This window comes from Nothoprocta perdicaria, unplaced genomic scaffold (assembly GCF_003342845.1).
Source record: "Nothoprocta perdicaria isolate Ctin4 unplaced genomic scaffold, notPer1 scaffold_58, whole genome shotgun sequence".
In the NCBI taxonomy this organism is placed as follows: domain Eukaryota; kingdom Metazoa; phylum Chordata; class Aves; order Tinamiformes; family Tinamidae; genus Nothoprocta; species Nothoprocta perdicaria.
The window spans coordinates 3,198,366-3,220,215 of record NW_020455843.1 but is presented as its reverse complement, the minus strand read 5'-3'; the positions used below and the strand labels follow the sequence as shown (position 1 = coordinate 3,220,215).

The following is a 21,850-nucleotide window of genomic DNA, read 5'->3' as shown; positions in this document are numbered from 1 at the left end:
CACAGAGGTGTGCTTTAGAGCTGCCAATATTCCTGTCACCCCATGTAGTCCTAAAGACACCATCAGCCAGCAATTTTTTGCAAAAAAACAGAATCGCAGAATCACAGAATGTTCAAGGTTGGAAGGGASCTCTAGAGATCATCTAGCCCAACCTTCCTGCCCCAGCAGGGACACCCAGAGCACGGGGCACCCRGGCGCATCCAGGCGGGTTGGGAGATCTCCAGAGCAGGAGCCTCCGCAGCTCCCTGGGCAGCCTGGGCCAGGGCTCTGCACCCTCACAGTGCAGAAGCTCCTCCTCACATGGAGATGGAGCTGCCTGGGGTTCAACTTGTCCCCACTGCCCCTTGTCCTGTCACTGGCCACCACTGTCCTGTCACTTGGCCCCTTCCTCGCTACATTCCCCCTTCATGAACTTATCCATGTTGATCAGATCCCCTCTCAGCCTTCTCTTCTCCAGGCTAAACAGCCCCAACTCAGGCTCTCCTCGCACGAGAGATGCTCCAGTCCCTCAATCACCTTTGTTGCCCTCAGCGGGACCCTCTCTAGAAGCTCCATGGGCAAAAAAAACCCATAAAAAAGGCACTGTGCACGAGCAGGCCCACGAAGGGGCCTCCACGGCGGCCCATTCCCCGCCGCAGCGGCGCGCTCCCCGCCGCCTGACCCGCCTTCACTTTCTCCCCCCTTCCTCCCGCTGCTCCGGCTCGCGGCGGCCGGGCTCTGCCCTTCCTGCCGGAGCCRGCGCTTCCCGGCAGCGCCTGCTCGCGCCTGCCCTTCGCCTTGGCTGCCGCCGGAAGGATTTACAGGTGCCCGGGCCCGGCCRCGAGGCCGTGACCGCCCGCCGACCCCCGCGCACAATGCCTGAACTCCTGCCCCCCGATAAGGCCGCCGATACGGCCTCCGTTTTGTTTTTATTATTATTATTTATTTTATTTTTTTCCTTTTCTGTCTCCTCCCACCTCTCCCCCCCCGCCCCGACTCTTGCCGTAATCCTCGGGGAATTTATAAGCGAGCGGCTGCCATAAAACCCGAGGTGACTGGGAGGTCGGGTTCACTAAAAATAATAAATATCCCCCTGTTTACTCAGCGCGGGCCTTTCGCCACGGCAGGGCCCGGCGTTTAGATAACGCTATTGTAAGTGACAAATATTAGGGTGTTTTTTCTTTTGTGTTTTTGTTCTTTTTTTCCCCTCTTTGGGGAACTATCGCGCTATGATCCTTCCGCCCGCCGCCGCTTCCCGCGGCGCTGGCGGCGGCGGCCAGCTCGGGACGCGGGTCAGAAAAAGGGCAATTTGGGCTTTTTGAGGAGCTGCTTCCCCTTCTGCTCCCCGCGGCCGTCCTGGCGACGCCACTTCTGCAGCGCCTGCCTTATACATTGCGTGCATAYGGGAAAGAAAACCCTTATCTCTACCACAGAAAACCTTCCCTCCTTCCCTAATACCCCCTTAGGCATCTAAACACCCGGGTATTTACCCTTTTGTTAACAAAATGTGCCTTCCTGGACCTGTTTGCAACCCATGTYGCTCACGGGCACCCAGCATCGCTTTTCAGTGGGATGTTCGGTTCCAGAGTCCCATATTGGGGGTAAAACTCGCTCCTTCATTCCAGTAAAACACTGGGGCTCCAGAGCCAAAATTAGAAAATTATTAACACATGAAGAGACAAAAAATTATTCTGCTTCTTTTTTGGCTTTCTTTACTGCAACCTTTCACCTTTCTGCAAACCCATCTGTACGTCCTGCATAGAAATTAAGAGCTGCAATGAAGGTTGAAGTGCCATCAACAAGGGTCACCTGCTTCTTTTGTACATAAATATGTAAAATTCAACGTTTTCCATCCTCGGGAAGAAACATGGTTCATCTAGCAGCCTGCATCACTAGTAATGAGACGCTTCCCGAAATGCTCTCAGGAATATCACGACACTCAGGGTCGTAATACCCAGCCTCATGTAACAGCAGGAGCAGTAAGTAAATGCCAGCAGAGAACACATTGAGTTTAGCCATATTTCTCAGTGCACTCAAAGAAAAAGCACTCAAAAAAAAAAATCTAATTACTGGAAATTGGAAACCGAGACAGCAAAACGGTGGATTTTGTTGGACAGTAGCAAATCTGATCCTGTCAAATAGCAGCCCGTCAAAGTGTGTTTGAAGACTGCAGCATTTCTCCTAGCTCCAACAAAACCTCTAATACTTCTCCTCGGTTCCCCAGTTCGCACTGAATACCAAAGCTTTTGTGGTTAAAGAAAGATTCTTTCAGGGAAACTATACAAGCAAGAAATATGTATCTGGCCTAGTACAAACCCAGAGTCTACAATGGTTGCAGAAAATGCCCTTTCCTGCTGCCGGGTGCCGTATTAAGGAGCCACAAGAGGTTTTTTACCCCAACCCGTCCAGCRCTGCAGGCACAGGCTGATTTTCCATTGCAGGTAACACACTTCGTARCGGGGCAAATACAAATATGATGTTTGCAACCACTTCCTCGTGGGAATGGGAGACACAGAACCCAACTGTGGTTTCAGAGCAGCTCGCGAGGCGCTCACACTTACCAGCACGGAGTATATGTGCAGGCATCGATACACGGGAGAGAAGTCCACCAAGTCCTGAGCGCCCGGCACCTAGAACACAGCAGGCAACGAGTGCTCAATGCCCCAAGCACACAGAGCTCAGGGTAAATTCAAGGCATGCAGGTCTGACAGAGCACGATATGAAGAATTTCAGGGGTGCAGAATTAAGGGTAATTATTGATCTCTATTTTATTTGCCCATATTTACATTTTTAAAGGCTCTCACAGCAGGGGTTAAAAAAAAAGTCATTTAATCATTTAATCTCTCTCATGCTCCACTTAGGTTCCCCGAGGAAACTCTCATGTATCCCTTGGCCCCAGGATAGCTGCCTCAGCAGAGACACAAGAAATTTCGTTTTGACCATAGGCTTAAAGCGCGAGTTCAAGCGTCCTGGCAGGGGCCATACTGGCTCTTATGCAACAGCAAAACCCCTTATTCTCTGGCTTTCTAGCTCCGTTTCTTCAAAAGCATTAACGCTGCCATTTGTTCTTCACAAACACCCCAGCCACACCAGACTCCCCCGTCTTTCAACAGCCTCGCGCATCTCGCGGAAGGGACGAGGACGAGCAGCCGGGCGGGCAGGAGGGAGGCAGATCAGAGGAGGAATTTGCATGCGAGAAGCCCGGCTCTTTGGAGACCTCGGAGGCACCGGGGCGTCGAGCTTGTTGGCCGCGGCATAAAGCGGCCGCGCGCCTCCTTCGGCCCGCGGGAGTGTTCTGTTGACACGCGGCGGGGAAGAAAGGGGAGCAAGATGAAAGGCGCCCACTGGACAGGCCTGGGAAACATGTTTATTTTAAACATTTCTAATTACGCTTAAGAGGCCTTTCGGCTCCAAAGGAGCTGGGATGGGAGCAGAAGTTTCTAGCTGGGGTTGGGTGGGCAAGTCCCAACCACCGCGGCCCGAGCGCCCGGGGCGCTGGTCCTCCTCGCCCCACGCAGAAGTTATGGCTTGCAAAGGGCAAGCAGGGGAGTCTGCTTCAAACCTCCTGCCCGGCGAGGAGCCAGAGCTGCTAGAGGACACCCACCAGTCTCCCTTGCTGCGCTCTCCTTTCCTCCCTTCCATAACGGAGGTCCTCACCCAAGGTTCAAGGTGGACCAACAGCCCCACTTGTCTCGTGCAGATTTACTGGTCTTGCTGACGAAGCTTTGAAAAGCAAAACTAAATCCAATGATGCAAACGCTCGGCAGCCACTTTGGCCTGTTGCTGTGGGACTTATTGTGTCTCCTTGTTGCTCCCTTTGCGCTTGCAGTCTCCCAGCTCTTCTATGGCTCCTCCATAGCTCCCAGGCCCAGTTCCATCCTTTTGCCTCACTCTGTCCCCATAGCATTAAAAGCAGGTGGGCTCCAGGTGCTAAAAACGGTCAAACAATTTGGCTCAGAAGTCATCGAATGCGACGGCTGATGCGGGTGGGGAAATCCCCACGCTCAACCAAGACATCCTCCAGCAAGCAGCATGGTTCGAAGGGACCTCTGGAGACCATCCAGTCCAACCCCCTGCTCAAGCAAGGGCACCCGGAGCACAGRGCACAGCATCCCAACCAGACAGGTTGTCTATTGTCTGATGTTCCTCTCAGCATGGGCAAACCCATCTTCTCCTCACAGTACCATCAAAGCAGACGATGTTTTCCACTGAACTGGAATTCACCATCAAACTCTTCTTTGCTTCTCCCAGGCAATGGACAGTAGCTGAACACAAAATAAGTTGATAAAGATTCGTGCAACTGAGCACTTGCCAGAAACAGACTTCACCAGCCCGGCAAAACCCTTTCAAAGGAGGTGGCAACATTTGCATGGGCTCTGATCTTCTGCGAGGCTTTGAAGTCCACACAGACACACCAAATATCCTGGTTTATTCTGCAAAACTAACCTCTAAGACATTCACAACTCTTCAACTGTTCATCCAGTCAAAGCACTATCAGACAGGACGGCACAAACCCGAGAGCACTGGTGTTAAGTGCACCGGAAATCAAAGAAAGGCCAAATTTGGGGAGGAAAAAAGGAAAGGAGCTCTTCCTAAATATCACCCCAGATTCAAGCACTGGGGATTTGTTGTTTTTTCTTTCCCAAATGGAAAACAGACAAAAATAAACGGATATTCCTCATCACTCAGACTTCAGGAGCTGCTCAATCTTCCTAGCAAAAGCTGTACTACCACTGCTCAAAAAACAATGAAAAAAGCAAAGAAAAGCTTTGATTTTTTTTTTTTTTTTGAAAGTTGGCAACAAAACTGGAGCTAGAGCCTCCTCAGGCGCCGAACAGCGGCTGCCCTGACAGCTGCGCTTCAGCCTCATCTTTTTGCTTTTAACTCCCAGAACAGAGACCGTGTTATTCCTCTCCTCCTTGTCCTCCCTGTTCGGCTAACACGGGCGTCCCGAGCCTCATCCCAACTGCACATCTGGCACGTACGGGGAGCCCAGGAAGAGCCGCTGGGGTCCCAGCCGCTGAACCCTCTCCCTTGGGAACGCCGCTTTCCAGTTGGGCTCCACACGGATTCTGGCAAACGTAACCCATGGAAGAGAGGTCTGCAGTGTAAGATCTGTTGTAGTCTCAGAGCTAAGGGATACGCTGACCTGGGTTGGGGTGGATTTGTGGTGCGGTGGCTTGAGCTTGATCCTTGTTGCTTCTTGATGTAAAGATGTGACACAGGCCAGATACTTGCCTTGTTTCTGCACGGAAGCAGGAGTGCAGCACTAGGGATTCATTTACGGATGAGCTCCTGGGTCCTTTGCTTTAAGGGCACAGATGCCCAGAGCAAGTGAACACACAACTGTGGGATCGGGGTGTCCAAAGGAGCAGGCTGGGCCTCCCCGCACGTTCCTGCGCTGCAGAACGAGCCCGTTGACCTCCATGGGTGAGAGGAGCCCTGCTCCCACGCAGCTCCAGCCATCCCATCACAGAGCTCTGCTCCTGGAGCGTTTTACCCCGCGTTGAACAGAGATGGGGACAAATCCTTGCCACCCCACTCCGTGAGGCCTCCGAGCGCTCCAGCAGCTAAACTTCGGGGGAAACAGCCCGGAATCAATTCAGGCGGTCAAGGGGATGCTCCGAGCAGCACGATGCTGAACCTGGCAAGAGCGGCCCGCAGACTATCTGATCTCATCCTGGCTGGCGTTAGAGACAACAGGAAAACAGCTCTGTCTGGAAAGAGAGAGGGCTCATTCCCAGCGGCCAACGTGCTTTTTGCATCATTACCAGCGGGAGCAAGGAAAGGTGAAGGCCGATGGCACCCACCAAAGCCCATTGATCCAGGAAGGTCCACGGGGCTCCCTGGGGTCCCCGCTCCAGCTGCCCCAAATCGAACGTTATTTTATCATGTAGGGAATGATTCCTCCAGCCAGGTCAACGGACAGGCTGCCAGAAGTTTGATGAGTTTCAGCCCCGACTCACACCTGCTGATATCCGCAGYGCCAGAGCTCCCTGCCAAATCCGAGGCTGGCTGCAAGTTCCTGCTCCGGTGACGGCAGAGCCGCCGCTGCTCCGAAACGTGCTGTTCTTCCTTAAAATTCCCCCTCTCCCACAGGGACGGACCCTCAGCGGGTCTTTGCTGGCTAACAACACAAAAACGGGGCTACCTGCAGGTGCAATTCATGCTTGGGGTAAAAGAACAAGCAAAGACCAAAACAGGGTCAAGGGAAAACCTCGAGATCTGGGGTCTCGTCGTGTCCCCTCCAGGCTGCTCTGCTGGGGAGCTTYGTGTTAGCGCAGGAGGTGGGAATGGCTGTGCTGAACCCCAACAGGGCACCTCAAGTTGTGGGGAATTGCCATTCTGGGATGGATATCCATCCGCCAGGATTAAAAACAAACAACAACAACAAAAAAGCAGCTAAATTAGGTGATAGCAGAACCAGGCTTGTGTTATTGATAGCTCTGCTTAAGGCAGGAGTTTGGACTAGAGACTTCGAGAGGTTCTTCCAAATCCTGTCACTCACTAGAACAGATGTTTTTCAGTTTCTATGAGGAAACCATGTAGTCTCCAGTCCACAGAGGGTACCTGCAAGTCCTCCCCTCCCGTTGAGATCCACTCTTTTTAACTTGAAGCAGCTACAACATCAGACAGCTCTCGGGCTTTCTACAAGAGACTCAGACCTTCATTAAGCTGCATCTCCTGCTCCCTTACTCCGGTTATTCGGGGACCTCCCACCTCATTGAGGAATCCATACAGGGATAACCCTGGACCACAGTATCTCCAAAATTCAACCAACGGTTGTTTAATCAGAGACCTGGGGTCACCGCTTGGCGCTTCTTGCTGAGCTGTGTGAACAGGAACAGCAATGACTGCTGTCCTTGAGCACTTTCAGGTCATTTTTTAACTTGTCTACTGACTTTCTTTTCCGAGGGCTGCCGTTTCCTTCCCAGGGTTGTTAGCAGCGTTCCCGGTTTCCCAGGGAAATATCAGCCTCAGCAATCTGGGCACGTCAGAGGGCTAAACACAGGAAACAACGTGTGCCACCTGCCACCGTGTTGTCCCTCTTGGGCCTCAGAGCTCCACAAGACGAAGGCTGGGTACAAWACACGATGCAATTTCCCTGCCCTCAGGATACTTAACTATTTGAGTGAACTATTTGAGTGAAAATTCCCTATTAGACGGATTCTAAGCCTGCCTTATTGTCCCCGCACAGACAAGGTCATCGGAAGGATGAGAAGTCATACTCCAAGAGGAAAAGCTTGGGATGACTCCGTCAACCACGAGAAAACAACTGTGCAGCTGGCTTGTCACTTCAGTGAACCCTTACGAGAAGTCCAGCACGAACGATTTGCACTTAATGCTCCTTCAACTTGCCGGCTGTTTCCAGGTCCTTCCGTTCCCGACGCGACTCCCAGCTGTGCTATCAGAGTCGTTCTCCAAGAGAAGATCGTCAGCGTCCGCTGCCCAGGGCCACCTTGCCACCGGTTTCATCACCAAGGACAGCAGCTCCTCCTGGATGCTCCTGCTCTTGGGCTTCCCAAGGGCATCGCTCCACTCAATCCGTGGCCTTCTCAGGCCAACCTGAAGAACCAACTTCTCCAACAACCTCCTCCTAACAACCTTTGTGCTCCCACCAGCGAAGGATTAATCCTTACTCTAAGCTTGCTGGCTTTCTACCAGGCTGGCCTTAAACATACCAAGACATGGGACTTCATCCACTTAGACACTAGGCAGCAGTTTGATAAACCGCATGAAGAGATTTCTCCCAACTTAAAAAACTTCTCCTCTTAACGTTTACATCATTCAGTTCTTCTCAGATTCCAACTCTACCTGCGCCGCAGTGAGCAGCTCTACAGCCTCCTAATTGAGGGATAATTCATTTCAAAGCAATAGGGAGACCTTGAGAGTGGGATGGAACAAGAGCTACTCAAAAAAGGATTTTTTCCCTTTCCAGAAAAGTGCTAAAGAGATATACTCCGATCAATAATTGTTTCTCCCTAAGGTGCTCCTCATTTTTCTTTCAACTTCTGCTCCATTTCCATTTTGATGTGGAAGCATCACATGCAGCTGGTGTTGGTGCAGCGCGAGGGGCTCTGTGCCTGCCTCCGCTTGGAGAAAGGGGTGATGGAGGATGAAGAGGAAAGAAGTCACATGCAGGGAAGGGACGAGTTTGCAGCTGAAGCAAACTCGGGATGAGATGTTCCACTAACGTCCTTTATTCCCTAGAAAGAGCAAGGACTAGCAGCAGAGGTTACGCTTGGCATTTATGCTTAGCATGGCATGCTGTAGGGGCTAGGAAATTCCAGCCAGGAAAACAGCCAGGGGAAGCAGCAGTGGAGAGATGGCAGCAGGGACAAGGGGTCAGACACGGGGGATGTTTCCCACGCAGCACCGCGCTCCTCCCTCCTATAGACTCTATACGGTGGGGCTGGAGGCTGAGCGCAGCGCAGGCTGAGCACATCAAGGGATTAAAAGCGCATCCCGGCACGGTGTCCGCCCGCAGCGCTGCTCGGCACAGAGCGTGTGCGTCTGTCACGAACACACCCGCTGCGCGGCGGAGGCCGAGCATCTCGCACACGATGTGGCCTTTTTTTTTCCCCCTTCCTTTGAATGGCTCGGGATGGATCCCAGACTGCGCGGGCCACCGGCGCGCGGCCCCGGAGCCGCCGGGCGGCCTGCGGGCCAGACCACAGGGGCTCCTCCGGCTCCAGGGAACGCTCTGTGAGGGCGCATGTCACAAGAACGTGGGCAAAGGGACAACGTGACCTAAATAGGAAAGCCACCCAGCATCTCCCCCGTCTTTTCCACATCTTTACAGTTAAGTTGCAKGAGGACATGCGCACAGAGACAGGTACAAACACCCTTCAAGACACTCAAGGCACCCCCCCCMGGCTATCTAGTCACCTCCGATTGATATTATACAGTTACCTCTTCATCCTCATCCTCATCTTCAACATCCAGGATACCCGAATCCTGCTCAGACATGGGGCTAGTGTTTTTTACCTCCAGCTCTGAGCTTGCGCAGGCTTCTTTCTTGGACTTCTTTCCGCCACTTATCCTGGGGTGCTGTGATACAATATTGTCCAGGTTTCTTTGCTGCTGTGCCTAGAAAAAAAAGCAGATTTCAGGTTTTATGATAGCATCCTCGAGCTTGCATTTTCTTTTTCTTTTCCTTTTCTTTTTTTTTTTTTTCCAGCCAAAAGATGCAATCGGACCTGAAATACAACAAATGAGGCAAAATAAAACACGCACTTAATGGAACTTAGAAATGTTATGTTTTCCCTAACCCAGATATTCCAGAGAAACAGAAGATTCATTTCAAAACCATCTCAGTGATTATGCAACAACACAAACAATCTTCTGACTCTTCACAAATCAAAATGCCAAACCCCTCACGCTGCCATATTGATCTATTTACAGCACAGATGCAGAAATATTAGCCCGTAGGCCATGTGGTGACTGTCACAGGCTAAATTAAAGGACCTACTTAACTGTTGGATTTGTTCCTCTCTTTTCAACCCGTGTCAGCACAAAACATTCCACATCTGGACCCCAGAGGTTCCTGAAAGCATTCTTGTGGTACCCCAGGAGATCTTAATTGCACGTTGCTCGTTTGCAGATGATCTGCGAGGGGTCCCCGACCCCGCGCTCCCCGGAGCCACCGGTGACCCGCACTCCTCGGCTCCGGCTTTGCTCATGGCTCATGGACACGGCTCATCCCGGCTTCCTCCCAGGGAAATCAGCCCCAGTTTGGCCCCCGTGGTCCAAGGAGGTTCAGCCTAGAGGTACCATCCCAACGCTGGGCACAAACTCATGTCTAACACGGTGGGGAAAAGGTTGGGCCATCAAATTAACTGCCCCTCTCCATTAAGCTCTGCTGAAGGAAGAAATTAAACCTTCTGCCAGCCTGGGATTTGTACGGACACACGCACACGGCTTTGCAGAATCTCTCCCACATTCACAGATAGAGCAAGAGAGGAAGATGTATGGAAGCCATCCAGACGCCTTGCTAAAAGGCAGTCGGTTTAGATGGTGCAGATATATCAAACACGCACATATACAAATGCATGTGTGTGTGTATATATATATACACACACATCTATCATTATATTTATAGACATTTTCTATACAATCAAAATCAAGCCCCTTTGAGGGCTTCATCGCTCCTGTGCAGCAGTTGCACACACAGCGCAACCCMCAGCAAGGTGCCCAGAAGAACCACCCAACCTCACACGGAAGAAGGAATCCTAGAGACCCTGTCGCAGGTGGCCAAAGAAGCCACCCCAGACCACACCTTGAGCTTTTAGATCCTGCACTGCTTCTGCTGCGACATCATGGAAGCAGAAAAGGGGTTGGAAAACCCARATTGAAAGGGTCAAGGGAAAACTGTCCTTGCAAACCACGCTGGGCTCTGCTCGGTCCGCGGCGCTGGGCACCGCGCGGGCAGCAGCACCGAGGTCCCGGCCACGGCGGCAGCACAATCTTGACCTCTAGCGGCTGCAAAGCAGCAGCATCGCTCGCCTTCAGCCCAGGAACGGCTGCAAGGTCGGCYGCGCAGGCTGCAGGAAGGATCTCGTAGGGGATGAGGCTCTACAGCAGGCATCTCCGCAAGAAAGCCGCGGGAAAGGTCTGCGCTCGCGCCGCTCGGGACGGCAGGACTGGAAGCTCTTAGGCAAAGGGGCTGGGTTCTGCATTAGGAATCTCTGACTTCAGGGGCCCAACGCTATAGAAAGGCATTGCAACATCGCCTGAAAGAGAATTAGGACTTCAAAAGCGGGGAATGAGCGCCGGGTCCGTCTGAAGGCCACACAGCAAAGAGATCCCAGGCTCGATGCGCCTCTCAGATACACCCAGCCATGACATAAGTTACCCAAATGAGGCGTAATGAAGTTGTAGCACTGAATCCCCTCTAAATGACACCAAAAGCAAGACTGGCACCCTCATTAAAATCTCTCAGATTCATATAATCTCTCTTTTTTTTTCCCCCTCTGGGAGAAGGGGAAATAAAAGAATTGGAAAAAAACTCAAAGTTCTGCATAAAGTACAGACCTTGAAGCGGGTCATTAACTGGGGCGTAGCAAGATCACAGAATTAAATAAAGTGGTCGTGGGAGAGGAGACACCCTGGGCAAGCAGCCCGGGACGCTGCCGTYAGCCGCAGCTCCAAGGCCGGCACATTCGGCCTCTTGGACCAAGCTGGGACTGGGCATCAACTGAGGTGTCAGTGTCACCTTGTAGATGTGGTCTCAAAAGCTTATGTTGCTCCCCCAACCCTTTTCATGGAATCATAGGATCCTTAAGGTTGGAAGGGACCTCCAGAGACCATCTGGTCCAGCCCCCTGCACACGCAGGGTCACCTACAGCATGTGGCACAGGGCTGCATCCAAGCAGGTTTGGGAGATCTCCAGAGAAGGAGACTCCACAACCTCTCTGGGCAGCCTCACTGATAAGAAATTTATCCCCAAGGTCCTGTGGAACTTTTGGTGCTTCAGTTTGTGGCCATTTCCTCTAGTTCTCTCAGTGGCCACCACTGAAAAGAGGCCACTCCATCCTCCTCATTCCCTCCCTTGAGGTATCTGTAGACACTGATCAGGTCCCCCCTCAGCCTTCTCTTCTCCAGGCTGAAGAGGTCCAGCTCTCCCAACCTTTTCAACCCAAGGCAATTGATACTGGCCTTCTGCTTTGGGCTGTGCCCACAAGAGCAGCACGTAGAGCTCATGGTATCTGGTGAGAGGCAGCCCAGGTCTGAACCGAAGCCCCTGGCCCGGGAAATGGGTCCTTMTGGAAGATGTTCTAGGTCAGAGAGTTCAAAAAGCAAACTGATATCTTGTGTTGTGCCTTTAATTTTGTTGCGTAGTTTTAAYTAAGTTCATGAGCTGAGGTTTATCAGCAGAAGAATTTTTGGACCTGAATTAAAATCCAGAGATCTATTGGGAAAAAAAACCCAAATAAGTAGGAGGARGAAACAGAAGAAATGTTCCACATCCCAGCAACCCACCGAGAGCAGCCAGAGAGATGCTCCCAATGACTTGCACTTCTCCATGCTGGCAGAGGCAGATTTTACCTTTACCAAGCAGGGGGAAAGCAAAATTTCAGAATACGAAGACACAATTTCAGAATAATAAGACACAACCCAGTGCTTCCTGCTCTAAAAGCCAGAGCTGCCTTCCAATAAAAGAGCCAGTCCTTCAAACTCCCACCCAACGGGAGGGCTCCAGCCGTGGGTGCTCCCTGGAAGCCCCGGGCCAAGCCAGCCCCGGGGCCTGGCTGGGCTGCAGCAACCCAGAGCTCCAAGCCGGGACGATCCGAGCGCGTCCCGTGTCGGGAGCGAGCGGAGGTGCCCACGGGAAAGCCAGGATTGCCTTTGGAGGCAATGCCACCAGCCTCTCTCCGGCAGGGAGCGAGATGGATTGAAGCGACCTAGAAGTGACAAACATCAAGTTTTCGTCAACTCCGGCAGGTTTGGGTGAAGTCACCGGCGTTTTGGTTTCACCGGGAGAGAAAGAGGGAGCTGGGGAGAGGCGCTGAGGAAGCCGCTAAGGAGGAACTTGGACCGAAGTCCCCATCTCACTCGTCCTCATGCCAAGGACGAGAAACGAGGCGAGGAGCCGGCGCCCCGGGGCTGCCGTGCTCCGTGTGGCACAAGGGCCCCCTGGGGGAGCCCTCGGAAGAGCCCCGTGCTGGAAAGGGCCTCAAAGCGCGGGCGAGAGCCCCGCGCGGCCTCCGCCACACGGGCCGAGCCCTGAGGAGGAGCTTCCTCCAGGGACAGGGGGAAAATACAGCGAGAGAGAAATCCCCTCACCTTTTGGGGTGGTTTACATGAAAGCGAGCGCGTTCGCCTACTACGCTGTCCAAGTGCCTCTGTTGCACAAGACTCCCGACCTCCTGGCTCTCTGCTCAACGTGACACTTGAAAAAAAGGGAAATTAGGCAACCCAGGGGCTGCTCGGAGCCAACGCTGCGTTTAGCAATAACACTCAAAGCGCTGCCTTCCCAGGGCTGGAACTGCCTCCCGCCAAGCAGTTATTCTCACTTGCCCGCGTGAGGAGCATCCGAGCTGGCCACTGATGAGACAGGACCCAAGGCCTCCAGAAATGACTGCATGGGCAGGCTGGACCATGGAGAGAGCAAACAAGGCTCYCCCCGGCCAACCTGCTGCTTTGGGTCTGGGCCAGGGACCTACTTTTGTGGTGGTAACGGCATCATGGGCTGGTCAAAGACACCGAGAGGCTTCTGTTCGTTTTATTAGTCAGTAACTTTTGTTGGTTGAAGGCAACTAGAAGGATCGATCTCTTGCTGCTGCTGCTTCAGAAAGGGAGGATCAAAATAACAAGGAAAAGAACATAGCTTCTACCTTCATTATGTGCTGTCCATCCCCAACCATCAGCTTCTGTTACGTGACTTCCATGCTGTTCTGCTAAGAGCTCAAACCTTGGGGCTTTTTGTCAAGGCCAAAACACAAGTCCCTATTTTCCAGCCCATCCCCACATTGCTGTTTCCATGCAAAGTTTCGGAGCCACAACCACATGTTCTCAAGCCAGCACTTGGCTGAGCCACAAGGGGCCAAGCAAGAGAACGTAAGGACACCAGCTCAACACACTGGTGAGAAGCAGAAGCTGAATTAACCAGAGCAACAGGACCACTTGCAACTGAGTGAGCAGAGTCCAAACTCTGCAAGCACGTCACAGTGTCCCAGGATGGTTGAGGTCGGAAGGGACCTCTAGGGATCACCCAGTGCAGCCCCTGCTCCAGCAGGGACACCCAGAGCACGGGGCACCCGGGYGCATCCAGGCGGGTTTGGGAGATCTSCAGAGCAGGAGCCTCCCTGGGCAGCCTGGGCCAGGGCTCTGCACCCTCACACCAAGGAAGTTCCTCCTCCCATGGAGCAGGAGCTGCCTGGGGTTCAACTTGTCCCCATTGCCTCTTGTCCTGTCACTGGCCACCACCGAGAAGAGCTTGGTCCCTTCCTCCCTACATTCCCGCTTCAGGTACTTGKACATATTGCTSAGATCCCCTCTCAACCTTCTCTTCTCAATGAAGAGCAGCCATGTCCTGGAGCAGCGATGCTGGCGAAGGGAGCTGACTCGTGGAGCGGGCAGGGAACCAGAGCTACAGAAACCAGGGAAAGGGGGCACACCCCTGCGCGGGCAGCCAACCACTTGAAAAACAAAAAAATCCAACGGGTTTTATAGGGGTTTTATGACTGTCTTACTCTCTGGCACCCGCTCGCCAATGTTGACAGGGCGCACGTCTTACCTCCAGTCACCTCCACCCACCAGCGAGCTGCCAATATTTGCTTTTCAGAAGGCTCTAATTAGCGCTTTCCTGATGAGACGGCCGATAAGGGCCGGCGAGGGCGGCTCCGCTCRGGGTCGGGCTTTGGTGGTTTTGATTAGCGGCGCGGCGCTCGCGGCCCCGCTTGTTTTATAGGCCCCTCTAATGGGCTGCGACGCACAACGTGGAAATATCGTTTCACCATATCCCCAGGAATGGGATACATATTCCTTAAGCGGCATTACAAAAAGCAGGCTGGCTGCAGGGGAGGAAAAAAGGAGAGTTAATAAAAAATGACAGTGGGGTTGGCTCGCGGCCAGAGATCCATTTGAAAGTTATAAAACCCCTCTCAGATCAGATAAAAGCGTCTATTATTATTGCAAGGTGCAAACTCAACACGCCGACACGGCTTCTGTTTTGAGTTTTAAGGAAAACCCGGGCGCTTGTCAGGATGATGAGCGGCTCTGCCCCTCGGCTCGCTCGGCGGCAGCGGCTGCTCGCACGACCCARCGTGCCCGAGGTCGCCGGCTGCAGAGCAAAGCCAAGAGCGGGGCCCAGGAGCAGCGTTTTGCCTGGATCTTGGCCTTGGAAAATGCAGCTGGGAGACGGGAACACCCAAAGCGTTGCTCGCTCCTGCACGAATGTTTCTCCAACCTACCGTTCCACATTCCCCGGACCAATCTTCTCCATCCTCGGAAGCTCAAACCCAGGCCGTGATGCTGCAGAGCATCCCAAATACCTCCTTTGCTGTAGAGGATCCCAAGTACCTCCTTTGCTGCAGAGCATCCCAAGTACCTCCTTTACTGCAGAGCATCCCAAGTACCTCCTTTGCTCAAACTTTCAACATTCCATACGGGATTGGGAACCAGGACTCTTCCCCCCTGCTTTTGCCGGTTTAGCCTCATCCCGTCATCGCCCCTCTCCTGCTCGCCTCCCTTAGCCACACGCCAAGCTCCATGTTATTTACATCCTCGGAGTTCACTGCAAAGAGCAACTTGGTTAATTCAGCATTTTCTGTTAAAGATAATAAAGCCAGAATGTTCTTTGGGACGCTCCTGCATTCCAGGAATCAAGAGAAAAGGATGGACTATTAAGGCTTCAGAAATGCCCTTTCCTAGAAGCCGTAAAAAGAAGTTTATTGTATCCGTGTTGATAAAAGGAGTCAGGCAGCCAAGCACTGCAGGTCAGCTGTGTAATAAAGGATAAGATACAATTGTTTTAAAGCAGGTCCTTGATGGACCCAAGTGATGTGCACTCGCGTGCGATCCGATCGAGCTATGGGCATGCCGGCATCTGAAGTAGCTCAGCTGCATGATTAAAAAGCTAATTAATCTTGTTTAAATGGAGCAGAGAAGCTGAAAATTAGACAGCCTGGCTCAAAGCAGGAGGCTCTAAGTACTAATCAGTCTTTTACTGCTGCCTTTGGGTCCAACATTGATGCAAAGAAGAGGTTTCTCTCTCCTTGATGAGACTCAACAATGACTCAAAGCAAAAGCAGGAGCTCCCAGGCTTCACTGAACCTTGCAGGCAGCAAGGGACCCCAACCCAACCTGCTCACATTTGAACAGGTCCAACCCTTGCCTRTCCTCCCCAGACAACCAACATGGATGCAACCAGGTAGGACCAAGCCTTGGCTTTATGAACGTCCTTGGCGTTGGGGACGAGCAATCATTGTCTAAGCAAGCTGCACTCTCTGACAAGGCAGAACCTTTTTCCACTGTTGAAAAGAAGACAGATGATGTCCCACTACTCGCTCTTGCTTGGGTGCCGTCCTGTGATGAAACAGCAGCACAACTGGGTTGTTGCAGCCAGGGCAACAACCCAGGCCATTTCTCCCTTCCCCAAAAGCACTGGCAATGCAGCACCCAAAGACGTCCCAAAACGATCCTATCTACGGCCACTTGCAGGGAAAAAACATCTCAATTCCATCTCTAACTGAAGGGGTGTGGGACTGCAAAGCTTTTTGGAACATGASCCATGGGTGTGTTGAGAAACCAAGGTCAGCTTGGTGAGGGCTGACGGTCCAAGCACTTCTGTGGTTTGGAGGTGCAACCACGGGCATTGACAGTGTACAGGGTCCCCCCGTGCATTCGTAATCCATCATAACACATGGAAAACATATTTGCAGATGCTGATTCCACTATTTCTGGGTGTTTTTCCTCTCACCTTTCCTCCCGCTGTCTAGCAGGTAAGAAACTATCAAAGCTACTGGCACATGAAGACACATCCTGCCCCAAATCTCCATTTTACACGTCAAGAAACGGAAGCGGAGGCAGAGCTGCTCACTCACCAGGCCACCAACAAGGATAACAAGTCACTGGGTCTTTGCTCTGCATTTATCTTGACCAAGCTGCCCCTCAAAAATTGTTTTAAATCACACAGCTAGAAGAGTGTTAACGCTCATACCCTGGCCTCAAATGAAGCTCACTTATTGCACTCCCCGTGGGAGCTCCCAAGCGGCTCTGCTTCTCACACCCTCTCTCCAGGCCTTGTCTGGCATTCTGGAGATAAGTTTCCTTTCAAGATTCTGCTTTTGTTTCCATTTCTCCATCTGGTCTGGGTTTTCTTCCTCCTCACTGAACCACGAATTCCGAGAAAYTGCAGTGTCCAAATCAAAGCACCTAACCTAAGACAGGACTGCCCTGGAAGGACAAAGTCCTGAGCAAGGAGGCCTGGACAAAACACTCCTTGGCCTGTCCACAAGCAGCTTGTAAGTCTCTTATGTCAAATCTGGGAAGACGTGGGGAGCAGATACCATAGGGTCTGACTCACGGTCCGGCTCTGCAGCTGAAAACGGCCGCATGGACAAAGATCTGAGATGATCAGCTGGCCTCCAACTGCACTGGGGTGGCCACCAGCCTTCCAGGAACTCAAGCAGAGCTGTGGATGTTCCCTCCCAATGTTGCCTAGAAGAGGAACCTCATTAGACGGCTCCCAGCAACGGCTCCAACAGTGAATGTCACCCAACAGGCCAGCAATGATGACTCGTCTGCTCTGAGATTCACCCGAGGACCCTCTCACAGACTCATAAAGGCACCGAGCTCTGTCTCGTGAAGGTGCAGCCGGTCATACCAGCAGGTCAAGTCACACTGAGGGGGACAAGGAGCAATAAGGGAGCAACATCCCGCAACAGATGGTCTACGGTGAGACTCCCAGTCTCTAGACACCTAACAAGGCGTTGGGTAAAAGCATGCTAGAGATGGGCTCTGAAGACTGACCACGTCTGGGCAGAACATCTTGGACTGAAGGACTTCTTGAGAGTCCTTGAGAGTTTCTTAAAGTTCTATTTTCTGCCATATAGAAATGCTTTTCCACCGGCGGGCTGAGGTTGCAGACAACTGCAATCTCAAAGCAGGTGGTGATACAAGGACAACCTCAGCTAGGTACCAATGTCCCCGAAATGGAAGCAGGAACACGGGGCGAGGATCACACAGCAGCTCGAGGCTGAAGCAGAACAAACCCAGAAACTGCCAGCATCTAGATCATGTCTCCTGGGGGACASAGGCACCAGGGTACCTCCACCTTCAGAGCATTCCAAAAAAGAGAACTCCTTCTTGGAACAAGGAACACTTCTTTCTGTTTAGGAATAACCCCTATGGTTTTTTTGATGAGAAACCCACAAAGAAGATGCCAAAAGGGCTGAGCCACAAAGACTAGCTTTTCTTGTTAAGTGCTAAATAGCTTTTTCAAGAATAACCATCTTCTCCACGATCCAAAAGCTTCAGGGTAACAGGAGAAGAAAGAGCAGCATTATTTTGTTATTGCTGTTTTTGATTAATCAGAGTTAAGCAGCCTCCGCTTCTCCAAGTATGTTGACTATAATCCATATGAAAATGTTCYCTGAAAAGCACTCTACAGAAGAGCTTAAACTTCCCTCAGGTTCCTTCGTTCTGCAGATTCCTATTCCACGCTGGAATATCTTGCTCATAGACAGTTTTTCTTCTTCTAAGCAGCTGCTCACCAAGGATGAGGCTGCTAAGCAGCAGGGTTGGGCGGTTTAGAGAAGAGATTATGGAAGAGAACAACCACATTGCACATTCATCACACTGTGACAGTATTACTTGGTACAAAACCCACTTTCTAGACTCGACGCATGATCTTTTAAGACATAAAAATGCATTTTTAGTCAACATATTATCTAAGTCTTTTCTGTCACAGTATGTTCCCAGAATTTTTCTGCCCACGTTGACAACTAATATTTTGCTTGTATGACAAATTTTAGCATTTATACTAGGAATAGATRTAGACATAAATTAAAGCTTGAAATGATCTCATCTTGTTTCTGTAAGCTGACAAAAAATATCACCTTTAAAGCACTAAAAGCCAATGGCAAATTAATTTTTGTTTTATTTTAAAGTCCATGTTCAAGGGCTCCCAATTTACATAACTCACAACCAGAAAAATTACAGAAGGTCCCAAGTCCTCTATTTACTGGACATCATCTGCCCTCTAAAGGCTCCTCGAGAAAGTGCATGGAGGGCTGCTCGAAGCCACCGCTTCTCTCCCTCACAGCCCTGGGTGCTTTTTGCAAGACAACAGGCTTTAAATGACGACCAGAAAGCGTCATATACCCTACGATTAATTTTTTTTAATTTTCTCCCTTGCCTGTCCCCCCAAACTTGCCCTGCTTTTCCATTATCAAACTGGATCCTGTCGTAACTTGGCCAAAGCTTAACAGAGGTCAACCTACATGGGAGAAATCCTGACTTCATTAAGCTCATTAAATTAAAACAAACCTCTGCCACTCACTTAATGGAGCCAGGCTCACACCCCTATAGACAGGCTTTTTATGTGCAGCAAGAGAGAACAATATCAAGCATAAATCAGCCATAACCAGACAGTGATCAGGACTGCATCTCTTTCACCACGATGCAGAAGTTYGCAAGTCTCCAGGCAGAGCAGCAGCAAAGACACTGCCAAATGAGCCCGTTTGCTAAGAATATATATATGCAAGACTCCCTGCAACATTGACATGGTCCCTTCCAACCTCGAATATTCTGTGATTCTGTGACATTGCACACACAAGCCTTTGCCCTCAGTAACATCAGCATTTGCAGCTCAAGCAGGGACTTGGTCGCAGCTGGAAGACAGGGGAGCACCAGAGGTGGCCCTCGATGGCTTATTCCCCAGGGAGAGGTCCACAGCCCTTGCTGTCCCCAAAGGCAGGAGCTCTTCCAAGCCCACGGCTCTCAGCAATGCCTTACAGGACGCATCGTTTTGGGGTTATTACTCCAGAACGTGATTTTCTCCRTCAAACCCTGCTAACCTTGGCAGCCCCACTACAAACAAGGGCGCTAACGATCAACACCACCGCTCATCAGACCTTAACGTGCATCTTCTGCTCGTATCATGCCTCACTCTGTAAATTCTGCCTGGGAATTTGGAAGTCATGCTGGTGCATAAAACACTCGGCACGAGCTCCACGCATGCCTCGCACAATGGTGTTTTCCTAGCGCACGCTGTGACTTTACACTGCAATTCCTCATCCCAGCACAACACAAAGCAAAAGAGAGAGGCCTAAAGTCATCCCCTGGATGCTGAGACAGGCATTTATCACCTCAAACCCCCTTTGGACCTGGACATCTCCAACCTGTGCATCTACCCCCCGTCTGAAATGCCTCCGTGGGGATCCACCCGGGAGCAGGGGCATTAAGAGCCACAAGGGACATCAGTGGCGTTCACTGGCATTAAGGACTCGCCAAACACACTGCTTTCATTAGGGTATCTTAATAACGATTAAAACAACCCATTATTGTGGACTGAACGTACCTGCCAAGGCAGCTTTGATGGATTGCACGGGCCCATCTTGCCTGCAGACCCAGTTCGGGGAGCGGATTTTCTGTTGAATTTCAGGGGAACTCGTTGAAGTCATCACAGGGGGTTATAAATGAGCGGTCTGCTTTGGTGACAAACTTCCTTCAGAGCCACATGTGGCAGCCCWGAGAGGAGCCCAACCTGAAGGCATGCTTCAAAGCCTCGGCCCGCTCCTCCTCTCAAATATACTGGTACAAATGTTCAAGAAGAACGCAAACCGCCCAGTTTCCAGGGCGTCACTTCTTACCCTCATGAAGCTCTTTACGACGGCCTGGATTTAAAGAATGGGATTTCAAACGGGCTGACCGTGGCCACCCTTCCAACAGCATGGAAGCAACAGCAAAAAAAATGACAGAGCACAAAAAGGAGAGCGGGAGCGAGGCCCACATGCAAATTGTCCAGGGGAGGAAAGCACCATCTCGGCACAAAGCAGCCCTAATCCCCCATCCCACGCGCTGCCATGAGGCTCCTCCACTCTTCAAGCCCTCTTTGAACTGTGATCCCCATCACAGTAACCTAATTATTTAATTACACTTGCCTAACAACCTGTTTTCAGGAGTTTGCTACAGGCACTGTCATTAATAACCTGGCGTTTGGAGGGAGGTTTCGTCTCAAGTAACCCAAGGTTCTTCCCCAGAAGATCACTCCGTCACTGTGTTACAGATAGAGCAAAAAAAAATCCATTCTCAGCATAAGGAAATGCCAAAAAAAACCATTGTTTGGGCCCAAATTGCTGTGCTTAACTTCTCAGGATGGAAATGCGGAAGAGTTTCTCCAGGACATTGGAATTAGCTGTGACGGGAGCAAGGGAGACGTGTCAGCCCCAGCTCACACCCCATCCAGGTAACGAATCCTTCCCACATCACAAGGCAGCGCTGGCTCCATTTAAATTTGCAGGCTTCAAAATTGCAATTCCTTTTTTTTTTAAGACCAAAATAAACAGCAGTTTTCACAAGAAAAAAAAAATAGGGCAATTAAAAGTTAGCGTTCTTCCAATTTCTCGTTAGTAAAAGTTTTACAACCCTCCAACATGTGGCACTTGGGCATAACACCCGGCAGAAGGTAAAATGCCCTTGTCTACCTTTCATAAATACAGCAGCATTTCAGTGCTGGCAAAGATAGCCTGGTTCCTATTACCAGCTTTTTTCCATTTTAAATTTACTAGTTAATTTTATGGAAACAAATAAAGGGACCTGCGTATTATAAATCTATTAAGGATAAAAAACATACCTCTGAAAAGAACCACAAGAAAAATCTCGCACCTTCTCTCCACCCCTTTCCAATTTTAATTTATATACTATTAAAAATAATAATATTAAAGAAAAAACAGTGCCTGTGCACTGAGCTGGGAGGTCTCCCTGCGTCCCCTCCGCTAGCTCCCTTGCAGCCGTGGGCACATCTGTGGCACAGTTGTTCATGGCCAGACAACTATAATTGACCTATCACTTTTGCAGGAAATTCCACCTGCTATTGATAAATAGAAGAAAAAAAATCAAAAATTTAAGTGTTCTAACATCTAGGCTCCCATTTGAGGCTGAAAAACTGAATTCAATGTGGTCTCGCCGGCGCTGCCTCCACCTGCAGTTAATGGACCTGCACCTGCTTTTCACAAGGTGTGAACCTGACCCCCCAAAGTGCACAAGCTGCTTGATGGAACCGGCTCAACCCGAGTCAACCGCAGCAAGAGGTGTCCATGCGGGAAGAGCGACGGAGGTGGAGAACGAAGGATAACTTGGCACCACCACAAGCACCTCATCCTAAGGGAGAGGAGAGCTCTTGGGTCTCAACGCAAGCACCCAT

General features: G+C 51.1%; 1 protein-coding gene across 4 annotated transcripts in view; it reads right to left on the bottom strand.

Annotated features, from left to right (window-relative positions):
- Positions 1-21,850, bottom strand: part of EXOC6B (exocyst complex component 6B) — a 219,116-nt gene that overhangs the window by 113,638 nt on the left and 83,628 nt on the right. For all 4 annotated transcript variants that reach the window (XM_026048845.1, XM_026048846.1, XM_026048847.1 and 1 more), the window contains exons 7-8: positions 8,893-9,069; positions 2,541-2,609 (exon numbers count right to left, since the gene is read on the bottom strand). In XM_026048845.1, the coding sequence (XP_025904630.1) occupies positions 2,541-2,609; positions 8,893-9,069 (246 nt within the window). The remainder of the gene's footprint in view (positions 1-2,540; positions 2,610-8,892; positions 9,070-21,850) is intronic.